This window comes from Sinocyclocheilus grahami, unplaced genomic scaffold (genome assembly GCF_001515645.1).
Source record: "Sinocyclocheilus grahami isolate Dianchi unplaced genomic scaffold, SAMN03320097.WGS_v1.1 scaffold560.1, whole genome shotgun sequence".
Taxonomy (NCBI): domain Eukaryota; kingdom Metazoa; phylum Chordata; class Actinopteri; order Cypriniformes; family Cyprinidae; genus Sinocyclocheilus; species Sinocyclocheilus grahami.
In genome coordinates, this window is record NW_015505739.1 from 665,246 (window position 1) to 690,180 (window position 24,935).

Genomic DNA, 24,935 nt, shown 5'->3' on the forward strand with positions numbered 1-24,935 from the left:
GGTGGGGGGGGGACAGCTACAAGTAGTACATATGACTTCTGAAGCAATCTGATTTTTGGTTTTGTTTATACTGCTTTAAACTAGCATATTTTATTTGTTTAAGTTTTGTACAGACAGAACTTTGTTTGGCTTGTTCATTTTCAGGACTCCATAACTCCATCTGCCCATTTTGGCATATCATAGTGATTCTTTGTTCCTACTGCATCCTCTCGGGACCTCTGCCTGTGTTTGTGTGTGTGTGTGCATGCTGCTTTTTATTCCATATTTGTAGATGATCTGATTATGGTCCTTGATTAGCGTGGGTCTCTTCTTCCAGAAATCATCAACTGATTTCTGAGAGCTTTTCTGGCAACTCTCTTGGCTTTCACACAGGCACTGGCTAATGAGTGATAGGACTGTTTCTGGGGGTTGTTTTCTGGAGTGGACTTTCGATGTTTGCCTTCAAAATTCAATCAGATGTTCATTAACACCCTTTGTAAAGTCAAGCTCTTTTTTTTAGTGCTTTAGGTACCAAGTATTAGTATTAGTTTTAACAGAATAAAAACAGTTAAGTGGTTGTTCACCTAAAAACGGGAGTTGTGCAGTTTAGTCATCGTCATTCCGTTCCAAACGTGTATCATTTTTTTTCTTCTGTGAAACACAAGAGAATGTTCTTTTCCAAGCTAACTGAAGCTTTCAAGCAATTGATAGGGTCCTGTGATTTCCATGATGCAGAAAACACGGAATCCAGTCATAAAAATTAAATTTATTGTATTTTGTGGAATGTTACGGAATTTGCCACAATTTTGGATGAATAAATACGAAATCAGCATACTTAAATCAAAATGCGTTATGGACTAGTGTCTGAGAATATAATGCTGCAAAAATATAATTTAAATATGAATCCTGCATGTTCTGCATCTCTTTGTGACTGAATGATGGTGCAGACGCGCAGTTTCAGCCTGTGCCGCCTAAATATATGAGGACATGAACATAATCTGTAGAACTCCTCAGAGAGTCACTTTATTAGCATTTTACCTTTTCTTTTGAGTAAAACTATCATCTAAGTGGGAGAACTTGCACAATTGGTGGCTGACTAAATACTTTTTTTCCCCACTGTACATACAGAAATGTAAAGGTCTTCACAGCAACCTGACAAAGTTAACTTGAAGAAACTGTGACCGAAATACTTAAATATAATGATAGTACTACTACTAATAAAAGTATTATTAAAGCCTTATTTTTAAGGAATATTTACCAGAAAAAATTGTTTACTAGAATTTGTTTACCTGAAAAATGTAAATGCATAACGCAGTATTTATGAAAAATTCATTAAATATTTTTTTAAATAATGTCAATTAATTAAAGATGTTTTTTATAAAAATTGAATGAAACCATTAAAATGGAGTTCAGAAAATTAATGGAAAACACAGAATTTGGTAAAAATAAAACTGAATTTAAAAAAAATTCAGTGATTTTATTTATTTTTTTATTTTTTTGCATTAATATTTTCTGGATTTAAGACTTTAGTCTTTGCAACTTTACAGATCTTCTTTATGCACCAAGAGCTTGTAACACTTCAAAGAGAAAGGAAAAATTGAAATCGCATCATATGACCCCTTTAAACATTAAAACAGAGAGTTAAAAAAATTTAATCTAGAAAAATGAAAAAAATATATATTAATTAATAAAATAATACTAATAAATTAAAACGGAAATGGGGAATAAATCAAAAGGATTTATAGATTATATAATAGATTTGATATAACAGATTTGTGTAACAAATAGACAGAAACTTAAAAGTTAGTCCAAAAATGTGAATTCTGTCATTTACAAATTTTTATGTTTTTCTAAACCGATCATTGAAACGCATCAAGTATGATAAAAGGAAGCTCAAAAGTGCTTGCTTGACATTTGAGAACCAACGAGGTTTGTTCTCTTCAAATACAGTTGAGTAACACTGCTCTTTTGAACTTTCTATTCATAAAATAATCCTGAAAAATAACTGTCTCTTTTTGACGACTTCTAATTGAATGTTACTTGCACTAAATTGGTGGTAATTTAGTTGTATGGGAACCTGACCTTTTCTATGTCAATGACCTCGCTGAATGATTCACTGACCTCTTTGCACGTCAAATGCGTAACAGCATCTCTGTCATGTTACTGAATAGACGTTTATATATAAACATGGGCAATCACGTGTTTGTGATTGTGGACGAGCATGTCTACATCAAGCTCTTTTAATTGCGTTTTCACTCTAAAATTCTGGATTTATTTTCTTATCTTGTTCTTTTTTTGTTTGAATTACCATAATTACGAGATGACAAGATGATTCTGCTCTGAACTACATCATCAGACACAGAAATGATTTATTCCTATGCCAAGGCTTATAATGCGAAAAAAATGGGTCCATGTGCGCTTTTGGTGTTTATATGACAGTAGACTATTTAATCGGTACATTAATTCACTAATTTATCCTTTTGCAACAAGTTAACAACACTGACTACAATCAAATGACAGAAATTGACTGCTTTGAACTGTTGAGACTGCTTTGACATAACATAGCAACAGTCAAGTAGGAGACATCATCAGGCCTTTTATATGAGTTTCTGAATTATTGTGTGAATGTTTTTTCTGGTTATAACCTTTAAATTATTGTAAACATGACATGAAACCGCATTAAAATGCCTAATATGTGAAAAAAGCAAGTCATTTCTAGTGGCTGTTTTTGTGTTGCTGTGTCTGATGATTATGATAAATACCTCCACTAATGTTATTTCTCATACTTTCTGTCTCTCTGTAGGTGGATGAGGATGTAGCATTGGATCAAGCTGTTAAGTTCTGCCAGATTCAGATGGCGACGTCGGCACAAAGACAGGTAGGACGCACAGACTCTCTCTGTCTCACAGCAGGAAATAACTTCCCTCTGGAATGCAAATCTAATATTCTCTCCTCTGCTCACTCCATTGGAAACACAGCAGACTCTCTGGATGTTTTCACATTTGGCTGTGGTGCTGCCCCTTTCTCTCTCTTTTAGGTTTCTCTCTCCCATCCCTCCCACACACACACACACACTCTTTTCTGAGCCATTTATGAAATGCATTAATTATGCACCTTTTGCTAGTATTCCTCCATCCCTCTCACTGTTCAAATGATAAAAACTTCTGTTGAGCAGCACAGAGAGAGAGAAACAGAGGTTGTATTTAGTAAGGAATAGTCACTGCATACTCACTAAACACCAAATACTAATTTATACTATTTAATAATACTAATTAATACTATTTAAAAAAAATGGCTTACACAACTGTATGCAGTATGCAAATTAAACATTCAAATATTTAAATACATGGTTTGTTGTGATGAATAGAAATGGAAATTCTTGGCACTGAACTGTTAATTATGGCTACATGACAAAAAAATGATATTAGTCTTTGTGTTATATAATACTAATATGTTAATATATGAATATTTAGTTTGTGGTGGTATTTAGTATTATTATTTTAATATATTAGCCTATTTGTATAATTTGAAAATGTTTGGATCTTATAATTTAGGGCGTATTAAACTTATCAAAAGTCACAGTAAAGACATGTATAATGTTACAAAAGATTTCTTTAAAAAAATTATGCTGTTGTGTTTTTTTTTTTTTACTTTCTATTAATCAAAGAATCCTGAAATAATGTAACTATTTTTGCCCTTTTTTGATAATACTAATTGTTTCTTGAGTAGAAAACCAGCATATTAGAATGATTTCTGAAGGATCATGTGACACTGAAGACTGGAGTAATGATGCTGAAAATTCAGCTTTGTATCAAATGAATAAATTACATTTTACAACATATTCAAATAGAAACCAGTTATTTTAAATTGTAATAATATTTCACAATAATGCCGTTTTAACATTTATTTTTGATCAAATGGATGCATCCTTGGTGAGCATAAGAGACTTTAAAAAACACAAACTTTTGTTTGTCAAATTACTTTTGTCAAAAAACGTTTGTATGCACAGTTCGACTGTGGTAACAATAGTTGTAGCTGTAATTTTTCTGAGGCTATCAGGGTTACATTATTATACATGTATGGCATTCCAAACATCTCCAGAGTGTGTGACAGGATTGATCTTGACTGGGTTTTCTTCTTAGAGAGACACTCATACGGATCTGCCTGATGTTCAGCTCTCATTCGCTCCTGTATGAGAGCGTTCTCTCTTTTCATTAGCCATTCATTAGTGTGCTATAACTAGCCTGGGCAAAACATATAAGAGGCCCTGCTGTGTCTCTCATCTCTCTCTCATTTACTCTCTGCATCTCTCACCCACTCAAGCAGCCCCCCCTCCACCTCTTCCCCTGATTCAATCGCTTTCATTTCACATCTCTGTCACTCATGCTATCTGTTCATCTCCTCTGCTGCTTACTTTTCTCTAATGCGCCATTACTACAATGTTTTCTGTCTGATAACCGACAGGTCGACCATGTTGGTCCACCATTAGTGTGTAAAACACCACTTCAGCTGGGGATGCGCTGTATAACGCTGCTATTTTTCATCCGCATCAATACGATTAGGCTGGTGTTGTAAGATTATATCTGGGCTATTTATCCCAATTTGAATGCCAGGTACAAAACCTTTATCTGTCTTTTCTGCAGTGCAGAAAAAAACATTGTTTTGACATTTAACATTTTATAAATATATTTTGCTGTGTTTTGAGATTGGGAATTTTATATGAAACAGAAACAAATACCACAAAAAAAATTAAATGTATTACTTTTTAGATGACAAATTACTAGGATGTAACGATATTATCAATATCGTGATCTCGCGATAGCAAAACTGTCTCGATATTATCGTGGTCACATGACGATGAAACGATAGGTCTTCCGAGCAAAAAGTGTAGTTTTTAAAATATATTTAAACTTCTTATTCTAACATAAAAGGTCTTTAAAGTTGTGTTTTGGGCCGTTATGCTTTGGCACAGTATCTGTCAAACGAACTAAAACCGAAAGCACAATATGGCTTAATTCCTTCAAGTTTTTGCTTCGTGTTTTAAGGCGAAGCGTGCACATTGTTGAGGCGATCAGCTCGTGATCCTGTGTTTTCCGCGCCTCAGAATGGCACCGTTCACAGTGAATGACTGCAGTGAACTCGTTTATTGCACGTACTGCGAGTTTAGCGCGCGTTTGGGAACACAAAAGCCATCAGTTATGCTTTATTTTCAAGGCAGATGATTACAACATTTCATTAGATTTGTTGAGACGCGTTTTTGTAAGTCTGTTTTCACTGAAGCTGGAGTTTTCCTTCAAAATAAAAGCTCTACTGTCGTTTCCGTCAAAATAAAAGCTTAAAAGTGCAGTATGAATTGCTGACAGCTAGCAGTTTAAATGCATTCCAACTTCAAAATATCTCTTTCAAGTGTAGAATTTAGGAAAGACTTTAAAATGTTCAAAATGTATTTTTTTCCCCCAATTTTTCATTTGCCTTTTTTTTTTAAATATCGCAATAAATACCGTATCGTGGACTTCATATCGTGATATTATTGTATCGTGAGATTTTGATAGTTACATCCCTACAAATTACAGAATTACTTTTTTTTTTTTAAATAAGTAAAGTAAAATAAAGGGTTGTTTAGGTGTGCTTTAGTACTTTTATTTATTTCTGACTGTTTTATATGTTTCACATATTTCACAAAATAAACAATTCTCAAAATTATAAAAAAGAATTCTTAAATATTAGAATGTACAAAAAAAGGACTTTAGAAAGTAAAACTATAAGGAACTACAATCACACAGCACTTTTCAAACATTTTGGGTTATTTAAATCTTTTATGTTTTTGAAGTCTCTTACGCTCATCAAGGCTGACTTTATTTGATCAAAAATACAGTAAAAACAGCAATATTGTGAAATATTATTACAATTTAAAAGAGAAAAATTCTATTGTAATATATTGTAAAAAGTAATTTGCAAAAGCTGAATTTCCAGCATCATTACTCCATGATCCTTCAGAAATAATTTTGATATGCTGATTTGGTGCTCAAGAAACGTTTATTATTATTATTAATATTTATTTCGGCTTGTTAATTGCTCTGTTGCAAATTTAAAATAAATTACAAGTCTTTAAGAAGACACAGCGAGTGCGGATCCCTTATTTGAAAGTTATTATTAATGTTGAAAACAATGTTGAAAAGTTTTTAAAAGTTAACTTAATATTTTTGTGAAAACTGTAATACTTTTTTTCAATATTCGTTGATGACTAGAAAGTTTAAATGAACAGTATTAATTTGAAATAGAAATATTTTGTAACATTCTTGTGGGGGTTCTTCCATAAAAACTCTAGAGACATTTGTAGAACCATCAAAATATTATTTTATTAATAGCCAAAGTTCATCATTCGTTACGACTCATTGCATGGCTCATAAAAAAAAAAGAAAGAGGAAAAAACATATACACTACGTTACTGAATTCTGGATCTTAGATGTTAACTTCAGGGATCCCTCACCAGAACTAACACCATAAGGGGAATGAAACCCTTTTATCAAAACAGACCAAACCATTTATCGTACCAGGGGTCTCACACAATTCTAAATCAAACTTATTTACATCACACAAAAACATTTATGTATCCAAATATGCAAAATCGCATTTACCACAAGTAATAGTGAAAACGATATACCACAAAAGAAAAACAAAAATATCAAAATACAATATCCGCGAAAACGGCCAAAAACGCTGTAATTACGTATGCCAGGCCAGTAGTTGGCGCTGTCACCTTGTTAGTAAACAGTACCTGTAGAGAAGTGACGATTATATGTTGTATATAATGCGTCTTCGCTATTGGTGAAGTAAATCCACACTTCGCTGAAGAAGCGTTAGCAAACTTGAGCAGCAACAACAGTACCATGTACTCCGCCATTGTTGTGTATGTTTGTTCGCGCTTGCCTTTAAAATCGACACGTACTGCGCATGTCTACATACCTAACACGTACTACGCACGCGCATGACGCCATGATTCCCGTTTTGGGTGTTTACACGGAAACGATAACGGTGGCGTTTTCCAAAACTTGCGCTTTGAAACCCGTTTTCACAAATATGCGTTTTCAGTCCCCAAAACGCCGTTGTCGTGTAAAAGAACAGGCAAAACACATAAAAAGTTTCCCGTTTTTGGCTGAAAACTTTGTCATGTAAATGGCCCCTAAGACGAGGACGGTTACTCTCTGACCTGCTCACAGCATTAGTAAAGAATCACTCAAATTGAACTCGTCCTCTTTCCGCAGACGGTTTGAGGCGGTTTGTTTATTCAACAGGTCTCCCGTCTTTGTTGTTTACCTCAGAAGTCGTCTTGCTCTGAAGCAAGCAATGAAACAGGAAATGCGCCTATTGGTGGGAAGCGTGGGTTCATGCATTGGTTTGAGAGAGAGAGTGAGTGGGTGGAGGGTGCTCATCACAAATGCTTCAGTGTATGTGGTATGGTATACTGCAGAGCACTAACAAACCTGACTGAATTCAGTCACAGTCACACAATCAGTCACTCATCTGACTGACAATTTTATCCTAAGTGGGTACATTTATTACAGGCATATTCCCCTGGAGCGCAAGATTCTGTCATCATTTACTCACCCTTGTGTCGTTCTAAACCCATGTGTCTTTTTTCTGGAAAAAACTAAAGATTTCATGCACGATCTATATAATGAAAACAAATCAAGCTCCAAAAATGACAAAAAAGCACAATAATAGTTGTCTGTACATCTGAAAATCTCATTACCATTCACTTCCATTCAAAAGTTTGGGGTTGGTAAGATTTTTAAATGATTAAAATCTATTTTTGATCAAAAATACAGAAATATTGTGAAATATAATTTTTTTTAAATAACTGAATATATTTTGAAATGTTATTTATTGGTGTGATTACCTCAGTCTTCAGTGTCACATGATCCTTTAGAAACCATTCTAATAACATTTCTTATTAAAGATGCACCGATCGACCGACCAGGGACCGGACTTAGCCGGTTTTCCGCCGGTCAGTCTGCCGATTCCGAACCGGTCAGTTTCGACGTCACACTTACGGCAATTAATTATGTATTTATGTTGTGCGAGATGAGGCTGTGTTTCCTGCAGTGGAAAGATGGAGTTTGTTGATACTGATTTCATTTACATGGTAACAGCTCTACAGTTACTTATTATTCTAACTGAATTAATTGAAACAATGTAAGAATTTGATGTGAAAGATGATATTTAATAAGGTTAGTGTAAAAAAAGTACAATTTAAGAAACTGTGGGAAATTACATTTGTTTTGTTATATACAGCAACTCCTTTTCAGTTATTTCTACCTCTTTTCTAGTTATAGAGCACTTTATTTTGAGAGTTGTTTAAGTGAGAGAATATCTGTAACTTTTTGTCCAGATTGGGGGAATTGTAATGTTCAAAAAAAAAAATTGCATTAAAAAAAGCATAGGTTTTTGTTTGTATATGCTGTAAATTATGGTTTTTAGAAAGAAAATCGGAATCGGCAAAAATCGGTATCGGTGGGTCACACCTAGAAAACAAATCCTAAATCGGTATCAGCCAAGAAAATTGCAATCGGTGCATCTCTATTTGTTATTAATATCATTGGTAAAAACAGTTGTGCTGCTAGAAATCTTGTGCAACATTGTACTGTAAGTGTCTTTGCTAGATATATTTTTTTATCTATTTAATGCATCTTTGCTAAATAAACGTATTAATTTCTTCTTTTAAAAAAAAAAAAAGTGCTAGCCATACAATTTTCAAGGTGTTGTAAATATGGCATGAAATTTATATTAAAAAGATGGCGTGTCACATCTTGTCTAACAACACCATTGATTATTTATAGAATTTTCTGTCACCTTGTAGTTTAATTCACTTGAATTTTTTTTGAGCCTGACAATTCATCCTTTATGGAAGCCAGTTTCTGCCACGGAATGAAAAAAAGGTAATTTTTTTTCTCAGAATCGCATGATGCAAACTTGTTTATATTGACTTTATAACACATAATTGCGAGGTTATATCTCGCAATTCTGACTTTTTTTGTTGCAATTCTAACTTTTGTTTTTCTCAGAATTCCGAGATATAAACTCGCAATTCTAAAAACATGTCAGTCCAACCCCCCCCCCACAACCCACCCCCCTCAGAATTGAAATTTTATTGTAATTTTTACTGAATAACTCATACATTTTGATTTTGATCAAATGCATCAAATTTGTGAGATAAAAACTTGCAGTTACCTTTTTAATTTTTTTCAGTGGCAGAAATGGCTTCCATAGTCCTCAACCACTTTCATTGAATGGAAAAGAACAGTGTGAACCTGGGATGTCGCTAGACCCTTTTTTACTGAGGCACGAGTCGCACTGAAATACTGTTACTGATATAAAACGTTACTGATAAATCCTTGTCTGATATTGGAGATGACCGTGAACAAACCTAAGAATCATTCTGCTTGACAATATTTCAGCAGTCATGTTGTGTGCATTTTCTATCAGCTGTTTAGAATCGGAAATGGCGATGCCAGTTTCGCAAACGAATCTCTCTTTTGATCTAATCGGTTAATTAGGTTTGCAAAAAGGTTTGAATTTGTTCACAATTCTATTTGGTTCATTCAGACAGTTCACTCACGTTCTGAATCGTGTTTTCTCACAGTGTAACGGGGATACTTTATAAGTCAGAAACCAAAAATGGATGAGGTTGGAAATTGTATCTACTGCAGGGTTGTATCTAACCCTAACTGTATCAAAATATGAAAACATGTTTTGATGCGGAGCCTCATACAGGTTTGAAATGACAAGAGGGTGAGTAAACTCTGTTAACCACTAGGCTCCAACACCCTCTCGTTATAAAGCCCGTCGCTCCTGAACTACCGCTGTAATTCCTCAATTGCTGTAATTGCTGAAGGTCCATTAACGTGTTTGGAGTTCATTAACTTGCTGTCAGTGGGTTGCTGTCTCTTTGTGCTGTCTGCTGCTCACTGACTATAAAGAGTCTCTATACTATATAGTCTCTCTCTCTCCATCTGCAGGTGCTGTGAAATTAGAGTTGTCATTTAAGGCTACAGGAAGAGCTGCTGTTGTTTTGAGAGGTTATGGATGATTTTGTTTGCTGTTTGTTGTCATTTGAGTAATCATGTGGCTTTTAGAGTGCAGGAGAAAGCGCAAATAGAGAGCAAATGTATTTCACACTTGCAACTCCCATGTGTGGTACTGTGCATACGACTGTGGGGCGCTTTTTTTTTTTTTTTAAATGTATGTGTTTTGTCCTGTGCATAGAGAAATGAAAACCGACTGTAAACAACATATGAATGTTACAAACATTTACCAACTTTAAGCGTTACCCATGTGAACTGTGCAATTGGAGGGAAAAATGCTGCATTTTCAAATACATTTAAAATGCATTTCATGCATGGATACCATAGTTTCCAGTAGCACAGCATAAGCAGTGCCATCTAGTGACTGTGTGCGTGGGACACCTTTACAATCTCAGCCAGGGTCCAAAATTAACAATCGCAAAGCAGCAAATGTGAGTAAAAATTGTTGAAACTTGATAACTAGCCGCTGCATGCTTCGCAGAATCGCTTTTAAATCTGCTGTCAAAAAAGGAGAAGCTTTAAGGTCTCACCGCAGTTTTCCACCAAAATGAAAGCTGTAAAAAATAAATAATAGTTATTATTATTATTATTAATATAAAATAAATATTGTAACATTTTAAAATAAGATATTTATTGATATAATAAATTATTATTATTATTAAAACAATGTTTTCATATTATTGAAATGTTTTATATATATATATATATATATATATATATATATTATACAATATTTATTTAAAAATTGTTTTTACATTAATAATAATAATAAATGTTTTATTTAAATGATCACATGTTGTTTTTAAAGTATTATTATTAATATTATTGTATAGTCATTTTTGTCCTTAGCTGACCACATGCTTGCTATTACTATTGCTCATACTGAAGGTCCGAGTCCTATCTAGAGACTAGAATTGTCTTCGCAACCACATAGAAATGTGCTAAAGAACATTGAGGATCTTAGCAATGAAATAGCAATGCGCTGGAAACCAGCTACAACACCCTAGCATTGTGTGTCGAACAAACACCACTAAAAAGCTAGTCGCTACAGTTATTGTTACTACTATTAACATCACAATAGTGTGGGATCAAACACTTCTTTCTGAGTCATTCTGCTGTTTTGTTTAAATTGTTACTGCAGTTTTATTATGGGAACAATAACTATGGTTAGAAGGAAACGTTGGATACCATGATAAATAAATATTTTAAGGGCAATTTACTTAATATTTGGCTATGAGTTTATATGATTACATAATTACTGTATCAGATGATCAGCCACTTGCCAACTGTCTGTTTACTTGCAATTACAAAAATCAGCCTCTTATGCAAATTCCAGGTCACAGTCACATTTCTGTGTACTAAAATAAAAATTGACAAATCCTCATTGGCATACCACTTTGTTGTCTAATACGCTTTTGTGTACAGTATGTTAATCCATATTTAAGCAGACATACTCGTATACATAAGCGCACATGGCCGAACACATGGGTTTGTGCTACTTGTATGTTAAAGCACGCTGTACCTTGCAGGAGCGTTTTCCATAGTTACAGGATTGTGCCAACACACCTCCTGCGCTCCATGCAGCATAACTCTACACATGCATAACTGAACCTTACCATTAAATGAAAACGAATTCCTTCATTTCTACACCTCTCTCTCTCTCCATTAGCACGGTTTTAAGACTAGCCTCTCCTTTAGTGTGACCATTTGGCCCCCTTGTGGTCAAAATGTGCAGGTTGAGAACAGATGCTTGTCGCCATGTTGACATTGGATCAGATATCGTGGCTGAGAGATGAATCTTTGTTTATTTTTAATAAATAGTGTCAGAGTTGTGGGCTTGTCCAGATATCTCAGATGGGAAACATTGGTGTCCCAGTTCTTTTCTCTTTTCCAAGTCAGGACTGTAAGACTGACTGCTTGTTTTTGGCGTATTAGTTTGCATTTAGTTGACTAATAATGGAATAAACTTCTCTTTGAGTGTTGTTATACCTTGGAGTTAAGGCTCATTCACACCAAGGGCAATAACTGTACCTATAAAGTTTTAATTAGGGCCCGAGCAACGATGGTGTGAGGACCCTATTGGAATTGCTCAGTTTCTTCTTCCTCTTCTCCAAAATCCATCGCATTTTTTGAGGGCCTAAACATGCTCGAAAACTCATGAAACTTTGCACACGTGCCAGAAGTGGCGAAAATGTACATCTGATATGTGCTTCAGAAGTGGGTGTGGCAAAGTGGCTCAATAGTGCGACCTATAATATTTCAACAAAGTGCCCCTCGAGCTATGTTTCACGTACATGTATGAAATTCGGTAGACACATGTAACACACCAATACCTACAAAAAAGTTCGCCCCGGTACGAAGTCCGAAACCCAACAGGAAGTCTGTTATTTTAAATTTTCTTGGCAAGTTTTGTGCCGTTTTCAGGCGTTGCATTTAAATGAACTCCTCCTAGAGATTTCAACAGATCAACACCAAATTTGGTCAGTGTAATCTAAAGCCCTTTATGACGTTAAATTGCGAAGATCTAGAATTTTCGTTGAAGGGCGTGTCGGTGGCGGCCTGACAAACTTCGATGTTTTGCCATGAAACAGGAAGTTGTTATAACTCAAGCATACAAAGTCCGATCTGCCCCAAACTTCACATGTTTGATAAGAGTCCTGTCCTGAACACATGCCCATGCCCATATTCAGTTATAGTCATAGCGCCACCAGCTGGCAACAGGAAGTTTGGCACATTTAAATTACTTTGACATTTTTAAATGCATATTGCTGACCGTTTGCTGTTTTTCTTAAAGCCACCGGGTGCGAGGGCCCTTTCAATGCTGCTTGCAGTTTTAATTGCCATTAGAATCACAATCAACCACCCCTTTAAAAGAACCTTCTTTGTCTTATTGTGAAGATAATTTAAAAAATCTTTTTCCACTTTAAAAAAAAAACCTTTGGTGGAATGGAAAGATTCCAAAAATGTTAAAGGTTATTCTTGGAACCATCAATGCCAATAAAGAACCTTTATTTTTAAAAGTGTAGAAACTTCTTAGCAATGCCCTGGCAATCACGTGTAATACTATAACTACAGAATGTTTTAAAAAATGTTATTGCTGTATTACAAATCATGAATTTACTTGTTGCATGATAAAATGTGCAAAACAAATCTCAGATGCATTAAAGGAGAACATTGCATAGAAACTTTGGGAGTGATGTCTTTTGACTTGGGTCGGGTAAGCAAACATCTTACAACGCCCTAGCAACCACCCAGATCACCTTAGCAACCTTTTTTTGTTCTAGTTTCACACATATAACTCATATTTTCCTCTGAAGAACATTTTAGTTCTTTCTTTTATCATATGCTGCAGCTTCATAAGCTACCATCCTTCCTACTGGAAGTTTTACTGAGCATTAGTGCACAAAATCAAGATGTGATCCGCACCGGCCCAACACTTCTGAGAGAGAGACGGAGTGAGGCTCTCCAGAAAGAGTTGTTTGATCAGCTATTGGCTGCGGTTTGGCTTTGTTGCTATGGCAACAGCTGGTTCTGGTGTGGTGTAGTTTGTTTGTGGAGCCGTGAGCATGTCCCTGAGTGCTTCTCTCAAGACACACACACACACACACACACAGGACCCAGAGCTGTTTAGTTTGTTTGCCTGTTCGCTTTTTTTTTCTGCTGAGCATCTACTGAATTGTCCATCTTGATAGAGGGACCTTGGCAGGGCAAAACGAAACACTAGTTCACAGGTAGGCCTCACGGATGCAGCTGATTGGATGTTCAAGTTTGCAGCATGAGCTTTTGATTGGATATTTGCTCAACAAGTGTTTTTCCTGCTCATTGATTGGTTGTTTTAGTGGCTGCATTGCTGTTGTACTAATTCTAAGAGTTAAAATGCTGCTTGTTGAATATTATTTGGTTTATAATAGTTGATTTTAAAACTGTAGTATGCAACAGCACGACCTCATTACATGTTTATAATTTAGCGAGTTATCTCAGAAATACAGTACCATTTAAAAGTTTGGGGGACAGTACATTTTTTTTTGGAAAGAAATTACGTTTTTTTTATTCAGCAAGGATGCATTAAGTTGTGACCGTAAATACATTTAAAGGTGACACTAAAGACTTTTATAATGTGTCAAAAGATTTTTGTTTCAAATAAATGCTGTTTTGTTTTTTATTAACCAAAGAATCCTGAAAACGTGTCACAGTTTCCACAAAAATATGAAGCAGCACAACTGTTTTTAATACTGATAATAATTAGAAATGTTTCTTGAGCAGCAAATCAGCATATCAGAATGATTTCTGAAGCATCATGTGACACTGAAGACTGGAGTAATGATGCTGAAAATTCAGCTTTACATCACATGAATAAATTACATTTTAAGATATACTGAAAACTGTTATGTTGTTTGTTTATAATGGTTATTTATAATAAGTTGTACAAGAAGGCCATCGGCTTATTTTAAACTTTGTTTCTCTTACTGTTTCTTTCAGTCACTTTTTCTTTGGCTCCATTAAAGTCTTGAAAGAGATGACGTCAACTCATGGCACTGTTTTTCTGTCCCATCTGTCTCTCAGAGCTCCGGTGATGCACCCAGCACTCCCAAGTTTAGTAAAGACCAGCGAGACTTCTTCTTCCCAGCATCGTTCTCCACGCCGTGCCTCCACACTCACATGTATCCAGCACCAACGCAGGACGGGGAGGCCAAGCTGAGCAAGACCCCTCGACCGTTTCTCATACAGACGCAGACACACAGCACTCCAACACAGATCTACTGCCCGCCCTCCAGCCAACCCGACCAATCACAACAGCGAAAGACGCCTTGCCAGCCAATAGCAAGCATGGCCTTCTTGCCTCACACAGGTACAGCATCTATAGGCTTTCTTGTTGGCTTTTAAATTACTGAAATAATTTTGGAAGTGACTCTACTGTGTATCTACTGTGTATAACACTTAGCATACTACGTAGCATACTATTCACTGCATACTGTGCAATATATAATTCATATACTTACTAGTACAGCATGATTTAGTGAGTGTGCAGGTTTAAATTACTACACTTATCAGCTGTCCAGTTATCATATCAGAAATACACTACCATTCAAAGGTTTGGGGTCAGCAAGATTATTTTAGTGGAAGAAATTAATTCTTTTATTCGACAAGGGTGCATTAAATTGACGAAAAGTAGCAGTGAGAACTTTTATAATGTTATAAAAGAATTATATTTCAAATCAATCTTTTAAACTTTGTTCATCAAAGAATCCTGAAAAGAAATCTATCAGGGTTTCCACAAAAATATTAAGCAACACAGCTGTTTTGAACACTGATGATAATATGAAATGTTTTTTGAGCAGCAAACCAGCATATTAGAATGATTTCTGAAGCATCATGTGACTGAAGACAGGAGTAATGATGCTGAAAATTCAGCTTTACATCACAGAAATAAATTATATTTTATAAATCATTACAAAATATTTTTTTTTGTAATGATATTTTACAGTATCATAGATTGTACTGTATTTCTGATCAAATAAATGCAGCTTGGAAGACATTAAAAAAATGGTTATTTATTTTTGGTAAATATGTTTATTCTGTGTTTTTATTTCAATTTTGTAGACTAATAAATGAATGAGAATATGAATATATCATATATTAAAGAATAATAAAAAGAAAAACGGTAATTAATCACACTTTAAAGGTCAAGTTGAGTGCATTGCATTGTGGGATACATAATTCCATGAAGTTTGCTCTGTTGTATACTAGACATTTTAGCAAAGGTAGTAGGTCATGTGGATATAGTTTGCATACTGAAAAGCTGCAGGCTATGCATACTGAAAAGCTGCAGTACACTGCATACTAAATAAATGTAGCATGGTAGTTTATTTTGAATTCCAACACACCCCTTTTAGTAGATGCTGCTTTGGTTTGACACTCATTTGACCGTTCCCACATGTGTCCAGCAGAGGGCGTGTTTGTTCATGAAATTATACATTCTGTTTATGATTTATACTTTATGTAACCACTACATGCTAGGGATCAACATGCAGCTTATAACTTCAGCATACTCACTCTCATTACTAATACAAAGTCTGTCTCATTTCTTCTTCTAAGATCCACACGCAGAAAGACTGTGTTCACTGTCTCGTTTAGGCAGATGTGTTCTTTGCTTCATACTCAGTTGCTAAGGATACAAGGATGAAGTGTCCAAGTACATGATTGTGTTAAGTGTGCATGTATACAGCAGAAAGGCCCTGTGTGTGTGTCCTTGAGGCCAAATGAAAGTGCATGCACTACTACATAATCACATTTGTGTCAGTCAGCTCAATCTTTGAAATGCAGTCACAGTTTGTACCATACTAAACCTCGTCAAAAATTAAATTGTCAAATGACATTAACATGCATAGTAAACAAAAAAATCATAAACATAGTTAGATGCACACAGACACTGGCACTGTATTATTATTTACTAAGTGGTTATTATTAAGCCCATTAAATAATGTTGTCACTCTCGCAACCATAGTAACCTCAATCTTTGACAACACTCTATCTCAGACACATTTTATTCCGACACTTTAGTGAAGACTGAAAAATAAATGCAGATGTTAAAGTCAATAACCTTCATCCAAAAAAAGCTTAATAAACAAAATATAGTTATAAGAAAATGGTTAAACATTAAAAAAGATAGAAATTAAATTAGAAATGTTGATTTTGTAACTAACTGAAAGAAATTGAAGCGAAAAGCTGAAATAATATTAAGCTAAATAGAAATATAAAAAATGTAAAAAGCAAAGAACAAATGTAATAAAATTGAAAATACTAATAAATGCTGTAATAGTATATAAAAACTAAAATATTATGTATTTGATGCATTAGTACAGAATTCAGTTGATGTTGCACCCACAAAATGTGGCCCATCTGATCATATTTTTGGGTCTGAATGATCTGTTTACTAATGGCACATGTCTCTGTGTGTTTGTGTCTGCAGAGGATAGAGAGGAGCCGGTTAATGAGGGTCTGCTGTACCGCCAGCAGGAGTCCCATCTGTGCCAGCAGATGAAGATGGCCACCGTCTCTCAAATTCACAGTCATGAGCCCCCGTCCTGCTCAACACACACCAGCACAGGTAACGTCTGCTCACGATTGAGAGGTTTTCTGACATTTTTAAAGCAGATAATATTTTATCCTGCAAGGGTGCATCAACTTGTCAGAAGTGACAGCATGGGCGTCGCTAGGCCATTTTTAGGGGGGCTATATACTACTCAGCCCCCCTAAAATTTTGCGATTAGCTCCATAAACTGTACACGAATTTGTGATCGGCTCAGTCCCATTTAAATTTCATATTAAAACGGCGGCAGACTTCGATCGGCTCCTCCCCTTCTTTCAGCGTGTAGAGCAAGAAACAGAAGACAAGGTGTGTGTTTAACGATAGATAGTTATAATATCTGCATCTGTGCAGTTCTGTTCTTTGTCATAAATACAGTTTACAAAATATAAATCGGTTCGCCATCTACTGTAGCCTAAGTTTTCGCTGCGTTCACCCCTCATCACACCACAGCTGTTTCCTCCAGTGAAAATGAAGCACATATGAACGCATACTTTATAAAACGATCATGTTGCCATTTCATTTGAAAATGTCAATTTCAATGCAATACATTTTCCAGTGCATGTGGCAAAGAGGTTTGCATACTTGAGCTAAGGAAAGAGGGTTGTACTAGAAATGCAAACAGTAAAATGTTGTGTGTGTACATTAAACAGGTGTGTGTGTGTGTGTGTGTGTGTGTGAGAGATCATGAAGACTTGTATTTGGTTTATTCAGTAATATGTTATACCTATGCAATATAGTGGAATACTGCACTTTTTAGTATATAAATTTAGCATACCAACCCTATTAGTCAAACATTTTTTGTTCTTTTGTTATATATATATATATATATATATATATATATATATATATATATATATATATATTATACCCTCATTGGGGGCTGAGACCCCCTAAAATGAAAATCCTAGAATTGCCCCTGAGTGACAGTAAAGAATTTTATAGTGTTACAAAATGCTGCTCTTGTTAACTTTGTTCATTGAAGGGTCCTGAAAAATATTTCACAGTTTCCACAAAAATATGAAAGAGCACAGCTGTTATCAACATTGATAATAAGAAGAAATGTTTTTGAGCAGCGAATCAGCATTTTATAATGACCTCTGAAGGATCATGTGACACTGAAGACTGGAGTAATGATGCTGAATATTCATCTTTGCATCACAGGAATAAACTACATTTTAATATATGTTCAAATAGAAACCAGTTATTTTCAATTGTAATAAAATTACTGTTTTTACTGTATCTGTGATCAAATAAATGCAACTGTGATGAGCATAAGAGATTTTTCAAAAACATTGAAAAATCTTACCAACCTCAAACTTTTAAACATTAGTGTAATTAATTAATATATATTATTATAAATATACACAAATAATTATGTAACACCTATTCATTCTCGACTTTAATTACCCACATTTACAATACAGTCATCTAAACTAAGAAATACTATTTTTTTGTCAATGATTGTTTACAGAAAGTGACCAGTCAGAGCAGGCAGATGCATGTCGCATCCGGTCCAGAATTCCACCCAACATGCCCAAACTGGTGATCCCCTCCACAGTCACTAAATTCCCCCCAGAGATAACAGTCACGCCCCCCACGCCCACCCTGCTCTCCCCGAAGGGCAGCATCTCTGAGGAGACCAAACAGAAACTCAAGGTTGGTGTTCTTGTGTCACTGATATTCATTGCTATTTCTAAGGAAAGCAGATAAGCCCTTTGCAATATTGAAACATCAACAGATACAATGACTCAAAACATATGTGACCCTGGAGTACAAAAGCAGTGTTGAGTCGCTGGGGTATATTTGTAGCAATAGCCAAAAATATGTATTGTATGGGTCAAAATTATCGATTTTTTTTAATGCCAAAAATCATTAGGATATTAAGTAAAGATCATGTTCCATGAAGATATTTAGTAAATTTCCTACTGTAAATAGGAATTTTTTTATTAGTAATATGCATTGCTAATAACTTCATTTGGACAACTTTAAAGGCGATTTTCTCAATGTTTAGATTTTTTTTGCCCCCTCAGATTCCAGATTTTCAAATAGTTGTATCTCGGCCAAATATTATAATTTATAATATAAATAACAAACCATACATCAATGGAAAGCTTATTTATTCAGCTTTCAGATAATGTATAAATCTCAATTTCAAAAAAATTGACCCTTATGGCCACTGTATATCATCAGATGCTCTTTTAAAACGTTCTCCTTCTCTTTGTCTGGTTTTCCCATCAGAATGTGATCCTGTCCTCTCAGTCGGCAGCTAACGTGAAGAAAGACACTCTCGCTCAGCCCGCTTTAGAGGTGCAAGAGACGTCGAGTCTGGAATCCTCTCTGGAAAGCGAGTCGGATGAGGAAGATGACTACATGGACATTTGAACGGTCAGGCTTTGAGCCGCACTGCTGCAGAACTCTCAAGCTGAGCTCGGAAGCGAAATCTCCTTATTTAATTGTGTAGCCGTAGCTAATCGTTGACGGTTTTGTCTTCGTCCGGTTTTCTATAGCGCGTTTTCTCCGCTGTATGCACGTTTTTCAGCGAAAGGGCTTTTTCCTACCCTGGCACTTGTGTACTGTTGGTTTTGCTCCTCTGCTGCTAAGCATGGACTGGGTTTCTATGTCGTTTTGTAGTTTATTTTTTTTGTTGTGTACAATCCTGCAAAGTGTCATTTGTACTCAAAACGACCCTCACACAGTGGAATCATGAAAAGTCGGTACAAAATAATTTCCTAAAGGATGGATTATGTAATATTGACAGTTTGTGTAATGCAATTTACTCACTCAGAGTTTCCTGGGCATTAAATCCATCACAACGTTGTTTACAGATTTGAGAGGAAGTGAACTGTGCTTGACGTTTGGAAAAAAAAAACATGATTCATATCACTACCAGGTTTCAATGGCATTGTAACCAAACGTGGAATATCCCGAGACATCAGCATGCAAACGCGATGGGTTTTTTACAGCCGTGTGGACATGTATCTCTGTTTTCCTGCTTATGTGTTCGAATTCTTTTGCATGGAGCATCACGTTTGATTGGTTGTCCATGCTTTAGCTACTGGCTTTTTAAAGGGGAGTTCTACAAATGTATGATTCTTCACAGCACCACGGGATTTCAATTTAGAATTGTTTTTGTTATTGATTACTGTATTGGTGTTCTATTGGTTGTAAAAAAATAATAATAATCACATTTTGGAGTATTTAAGCCACCACAAGTTCCATTTGAGTTGTGTTACTGTCTCACATTTTTGACCTGATTTCATGTTTTCATTTGTAATTTTAATAAATTTCCATTTGAGGATCATAAACAACAGCGGCTGAAAGGGCAAAGCATGTCAGTCTTATCGCCAGCACTGAGAAGATGTGACACTTATTCATATCACAACTGAAATATGAATGTGATCTAACTAGCTACAGAAGTATTGACTTAATGTTTTATTTTAATTTTTTCAAGATTATGCCAAGATGTATAAATTACACATTTGTTAAATAAGATGAAAAGGCCTAAAAATGGTGCTGATCCCTTATTGTTGGCATTTTTTTTAAATAATCTTTAAATGGAAAGTTCACCCAGAAATGGCAGTTTGTTTATCATTTACTATACGCATATTTTTTTTCTGTGGAACACAAAAGGCGAAATTGAATAGAACGTTCACGCTGCTCTTTTCCATATAATGAAAGTGGACGGAGACCAGAGGGTGTCAGGTTCCCAAAATTACAAAAAGCACAAAAAAATAGTCCATATAACTTGTGCATTCTATTCCAAGGCATTTGATACTTTTGCATGAGGAACAGACTGAAATATAAGCGATTTAATTTCTCCTCTGCTGCAGCTCTCAAATCTCGTTGATGTTTGTGTATATTCTAATATGGAACATCAACCAGATTTTCAGTGAATAATGAATTACATTTTGGACTGTTCTTCAGTTAAGACTATTAAATGCCTTTGAAGTCTTGGAAATATTGCACACAAGACATATGGACCCCCACTGCATGTATGGTGCTTTTGGTCACCATTCACTTTCATTTTATGGAAAAGAGCAGCATGAACATCCTGCCAAACATCTCCTTTTGGAGTTTATATTGACAAGATGGTAAGAAAATTAAGACAGAAACTCACTTTTTGGGTAAATTTTCCCTTTAACCTAAGAGAAGTGCCCAAACGTTAGTTGCATTGAGGTTATGTTCTTGACTTGTGGGATTTTTTTTTTTTCAATTTGGAGTAGCGCTGCTTTCTTGGAGCATTAAGAGCATGTCTGACCGGACATTGGTGATTGTCTTTTCAAGTGAATGATTTTCTCGTGACATGTCTGTATGTGGACGCCGCCGTGTTTCCCCACCAGATCATTTCCAGTTGTGTTATAGACGGAGGAGTGTGTTTTACCGAACGTTTTCTACTTGTAGACGGATAAATAGCTACCAGTATTTTTTTGAGTGCAGAATTTTTCAATACAAGTAGAAAGAAGGGATGAAATGTTTCGATGCAATGGGCATGTGTGACCAAACTACCTGTAAACAGATAAAGAGATGTTTTTATTTTTTCCTCTGTAAAATAATAATTTGTTTGTTGTCTTTTGTATGCTGTCTCTATGCTTGTGTTTAGAATGTAAGACGGCGGCGGAGGTGGATATATGCTCTTGTCTCTAGAGATGGGAGGTTTTCTGTGCTCTTTGGAGATTTATGGGGTATTGCTGTCCTCAGGCTTTTTTCTGAGAAGGTTGATATTTCTGACTTGCTGCATTGATGATATCACAAAACCAAAAATACACTTACAACATTTTTACCTGATCTTTGTTGTTTGGTTATTTTTTGAGATTACGAAGACATTATGAAACCAGACTAATGCTAGTGTACACTTAAAAGTGTGATGAAGCATGAAATGACAGTTCACCCTATTTTGTGAATGCATGATATTCTAAACATTCTAAGCAAATGTATTTTTCACAAAATAATCACGATTCAGCAGTAGCTTTCATACAACAACCTATACTAAATTGAGTTAGAAAAAAATGTAGGAACAACTGAAACCACATGCAAAAATGGGTGGCCTGTTAAGTGTTAAGATTAAATTTTATATATATATCTATATATACAATACAATTATTTTTCAGTGCCTTACCACAAGTTACTCATTCATAGATGATTGTGTGTATACACATTCATGCTGTTTCTATAAAATGTCTCCACTTTTTGACCTTTATTCCATAACGGGAGTTATGAGAAATGATGACCTCATCGTCCTGTAATCGTCTTGGGCTGAAGACCACCCTGTCTTGTAGCCAGGCCATGTCAAAGGCCGAGTCCGGGCTGGTGTGAAGCACTCAGACTTGAGGAAGTCTATTAAGACCCATTAGCAGCTCCCAGAGGTTTCTTATGAAGTGCTGCCAATGTGTCATTTAGTCCCTTTGTCAGGCACACTACACTCTGGGTTTGTTTTCTTACATATGGGACCAAATGTGTGTCAGATCTTTTTTAGGACGGGTGGGGTGGGGTGGGGGTAGGTGGTGGTGATTGTTTGCCTCCTGTGTACGTCTGCTGGCCTCCATCTGACTGAATACTTATGAGTCATAATGTATATTTGGACTTTGATCTAAATTAAGGCCAATATGTAGTTCTGTAGTTCGGTTGAGGCAGTTTAGATGAGCGCTGTAAGCAAACTGGCCTTTAGTTCAGGTGAATGAGCCAAGTGGCCTTGGGCTATTTCTTGTAGTAAATGCTCAAATGTACTCAATGACATGCCCTGACATGTTGACGGCATTTAAATCATATGCTAAATATACTGGAATAAAAACCGCATCTAAAGAATATCTAAAGAAAAAATGTGTTTTTGTTTTAGTTGGTCTGTGATATCGTGAACAAAATCTAAAACTACAACAAAAAAGTGTTAATTGAAATAAAGCTGAACTAAAATATAAACACTGGATATAAAAATAAGTTTAAGTACTACTAATAATAAAACTGAATTGTAGTGTAAAAAAATATATATAAATATAGTATATAAATAATATACTATACTATATATATATATATATATATATATATATATATATATATAATAGTATATAAATAATACTAAAATAACACTACAGTTGGTATTTGAACTTGGTCGGACATATAGACCTTCGGAACAACAAATATTAAAATAATGTTTCCTTTGGAAATACAAAAAAACCTGGAAATTGTAAAGAATTTTTAAAATTATCAACAACAAAAAAATCCTGGAAATGTACATTTATGCATTTGGCAGATGTTTTTATCCAAAGCTACTTGCATTGCATTTAAGGTGTACATTTTTGCGTGCAATTCATGATTTTAAAACCATAGAACCTTCTCCAGTGAGCAAGAACAACTGGGGGGGAAAAAATCATTGAAATTCATGGAATAAATACTATGGGAATCCTGTAAAAGCTTGGTGTCCAATGCCAGTTCTGAATGATTGTGGCATTCATTTACTCTAGCCTTATTGCATTTTTGCACTTTTTGAAACCCCACTTATCATCCAAAAAACATCCAGTTTAACGTCCTCGTCGTCCCCCCTGACGGCTGTACCTGAGCACTTAAAGTGGCCAGTTAGAGCATCAAAAGGGAAGATTGCATGGCTAATGCAGGGAAAGGTGTGAGGTTTCTCGTTGGCCCATAGTGGGGGGCTCTTTATAGACCCCACAGCCGTCTGATCCCAGCCCGGAGCGCCTGTGTATTGGCAGCTGTTAAGCTATTGAGTGACGATACATCCACACAAGGCACAGCAAATGGCAGAGTTTGCTAACACCTCCTGACTTTAGTGTCTGCGATACGGGACGGATGCAGAGCTGAGCTGGAGGAAGAAGAGATTTAAGACATGCTGAGTATCCGACCGAGTGACAGTGTTTGATTCTTTCCAGAATGTCCTGCAAATTGAAACGCTTCGACTCTCAGATAAAGAAACATCTCTGGGATATTTTGCGATTAACTTGGCGTAATATGAAAACACAATTTCTTCGTTTTTGTGAGCCAAAATGCAGCGAAAAGCAGAAAGAAAGCAATGTGTTGTGGTCTTGGCCATGACATTGCCACTTCCTCCAGTTCGTCCTTTCTGACCTTTCCGTCCTTTTTCCTCTCTCTCTCTCTCTCTCTCTCTCTCTCTCTCTCTCTCTCTCTCTCTCTCAAACTGTCACCCGTCCTAAAAACCAGCAGCAAAACTGGTTTGAGATCAGCTGCTGGAGTCCCAAAGCAAACACATGAAGCCCAGCGTGAGTGCGGCACGTCCCAGCGGGACTCTCTTGATCCCTGTGGGGTCTACAGTAGGAAACCTCCTGTAACGTTTAGATACGACACTTCACGGAACCATACGTTTCCTCTAAAGAGCAGCCATGTGTTTTCAGTTACACATTAATGATGTTTTAACCTGATCAAAGTGGGATATGGATCATTTTATGATGCGCTTCACAGATTTGGAGGGTTAAGCAAAAGTCAGTGAGGGAAAGTTTGACCTTTTGCAACTCACGTTTGCTGTGTCACTATACCATGGCATTGGTTTCTTGAAACTAAAGGATATTTAGCCTCACAAGGCTGTATTTATTGTCATAAGAAAAGTAAAAAATGAAACAGATATGACTCCTAGTGTAAGCTTTGAGAAATATCTTTAGGGAATGGTACAATCTCTTACCATAATTAACCCCCGTCTAATGTGTCTTGATTTCCAAGCGTATAAGCACCTCGCAGGTGTTAATAAGCCAGCGAGTTCATGTCTCACATGCCTGGCTTTAAAATGGAGGCTGGTGTCCGTTTCAACGACTGACTTGTTT

At 35.8% G+C, this 24,935-nt stretch overlaps 1 protein-coding gene across 1 annotated transcript in view; it reads left to right on the forward strand.

Moving 5' to 3' along the window:
• The window catches only part of LOC107556211 (calcineurin-binding protein cabin-1-like), a 134,075-nt gene extending 112,136 nt beyond the window's left edge, over positions 1-21,939 (forward strand). The window contains exons 33-37 of the mRNA XM_016239263.1: positions 2,783-2,857; positions 14,628-14,913; positions 17,035-17,172; positions 18,626-18,810; positions 19,393-21,939. Coding sequence (XP_016094749.1) covers positions 2,783-2,857; positions 14,628-14,913; positions 17,035-17,172; positions 18,626-18,810; positions 19,393-19,536 — 828 coding nt within the window. The 3' untranslated portion in view covers positions 19,537-21,939. The remainder of the gene's footprint in view (positions 1-2,782; positions 2,858-14,627; positions 14,914-17,034; positions 17,173-18,625; positions 18,811-19,392) is intronic.
• Positions 21,940-24,935: the final 2,996 nt, after the last annotated feature.